Source organism: Elephantulus edwardii, unplaced genomic scaffold (genome assembly GCF_000299155.1).
Source record: "Elephantulus edwardii isolate Elephantulus edwardi_28Jun2011 unplaced genomic scaffold, EleEdw1.0 scaffold00274, whole genome shotgun sequence".
Lineage (NCBI taxonomy): Eukaryota > Metazoa > Chordata > Mammalia > Macroscelidea > Macroscelididae > Elephantulus > Elephantulus edwardii.
This window is the reverse complement of record NW_006400024.1, coordinates 2,131,807-2,133,767: the sequence shown is the minus strand read 5'-3', so window position 1 is coordinate 2,133,767 and position 1,961 is coordinate 2,131,807. Positions and strand designations below refer to the sequence as shown.

The following is a 1,961-nucleotide window of genomic DNA, read 5'->3' as shown; positions in this document are numbered from 1 at the left end:
GGTGAGGGGCCCCCCTGGCTGGCAGCGTGGTGAGGGGGCCTCCTGGCCGGCAGCACCGTTGTGAAGGCCTCCTGGCCAGCATGCACCACAGGAACCAGGACCGGCCGTGTGGACGCTGACAGGCCACTGTGCCACACTGGCCACTGCCTGGCTGCGGGTGAGCGAGCTGTCACTGAAGCCGTGGTTAGGAGTCTCTGAACATGGTCAACGACCTGCTGTTCCCTCTTGGTTGAGTTGGCCGGGGACCCTCACGGCGCAGCCATGTGTGTCGGTCCCAGACGTGAGGCCACTGACAACTGAAAAACAGAGGGCTCCAGGTGCACGGAAACAGACCCCAAGCTCCAGTTCCTGGACACAGGCTCACGGACACTGAGACATGCGGGTGTGAGGTGGTCCTGTCTGCAGGCCCCGTCTAACAAGGACTTGCCCCCTCGCCCTCGCCCACTGGTATCCACCGCAGGCCTGGGACAGCCTTGAGTGGGACAGGAGAGCAGGGCCTCCCTGCCTGCGGCTGCCTGGCGCTTTCCTCTCAGAACCTTGCCTGTGTGTCCGTCACGAGTGTGGACTCTGCATGGGGTCCCTCTGTGGCCTGTGTACGTCCTCCTCTTTCTCCCCTCACACACAGTGGGGCTGCACGCCTGTGCCCCTCCCTGGCACACCTACTGTGTGCCACTGTGCTCTGCTGGTTTCCTGCTGCACAAATGAAATTGAGCTGGTTTTATTTGCACTTTTATTCTGTAAACGAAAGCTTTGGAAACCGTGGGGGGGGGAGTCACAGATGGACACCGGGGACACACTCCAACGCCATGCCCTCACACCCCAACGTCCTGAGTGGTTTGCTGGGCGCCCGGCGATGCCATGGACAGGGCTGCTGCCCTGCAGGACTTTCGGCCACTGCTGCCAAACGGAGGGAAGGTAGCCGGGGAGGGGGCGATGAGACTCCACTGGGCGTTTTCTCCTTCTCCATGTGGACATGCCCCAACAAGCACAGAAAATCCAATCCCAATGCTGATCACAGGAATATTAAATTATCAAAACTAAAAAGAATCTCCTCACCTAGCACGAGATACTATACAACAGTACAAACACAGACACGTGAAAAATCAGGCAGTAGAAAATGTACAACAGCTTTGGTGTCATACAAAACAACTTCCCGAAACGACTGACGGTGAAGCGCGAGGCCGCAGGGCCAAGGCCAGGGCCGGCGGCTGGGCTGCTGCTCCGTCGCGGTTGGCACGGTCCTGTCAAGGTCACAGCAGGTTCACGTAAAGTGACAACTAGATTTAATAAATTAATACACACTGTGGAGGATGCAACGCGGGCCGCGGCCCGAGTCTCCGAGGAGCGTCTATGTACAGGGAGGCCGCGCGGCAGCAGTGACGTCCAGGGGCGAGGTGGCACCGCCCGCTCCGGGTGCTCAGAGCGCAGGGTCTCCACAGAGGTCCAGGAGGGCGGAGAGGCCGGGCAGGGCTCCAGACGGCGCTACTCCTGGGATGGCGGGGCCGGGCTGGGCGAGGCGCCGGGCTTGGTGGACTTCCGCTCATAGTTGACCAGGCGCTGGCCCACCAGGTACCTGGTGACAGAGGGGGAGTGAGCCCATGTGTCCTAAAGGACCTGTCCTAGGAGGTGGGGGCTGGCCGAGGGTGGACAAGGAGGGGCTCCTGCCACAGTCCAGCATCTTCAAGCTCAGGTCCACTGGAACCGTGCACCCAGGAAGGGGGTGGCCTGGGAGATGGTCCCCAGAGGTTGTGGGGAGACAATAACACCTGGGGCTCAGGACTGAGGGTTACACAGGGAGGATCCACGGCCTCCTAACTTCTGAGGCTGTCGAGGGGTGATGATGATGTGAGGAGTGGGGCTCACTGTGACAGCAGGTCACGGGGTACGTGTGGGGGTGAGAGTGGGCGCTGTGACACGGGGTACGTGTGGGGGTGAGAGTGGGCGCTGTGACACGGGGTACG

At 61.1% G+C, this 1,961-nt stretch overlaps 1 protein-coding gene across 1 annotated transcript in view; it reads right to left on the bottom strand.

Annotated features, from left to right (window-relative positions):
• The window catches only part of MARCH6 (membrane-associated ring finger (C3HC4) 6, E3 ubiquitin protein ligase), a 107,050-nt gene that overhangs the window by 2,349 nt on the left and 102,740 nt on the right, over nucleotides 1-1,961 (bottom strand). The window contains 2 exon segments of the mRNA XM_006900167.1: nucleotides 1,168-1,241; nucleotides 1,504-1,573. Of these exon segments, the coding sequence (XP_006900229.1) occupies nucleotides 1,168-1,241; nucleotides 1,504-1,573 (144 nt within the window).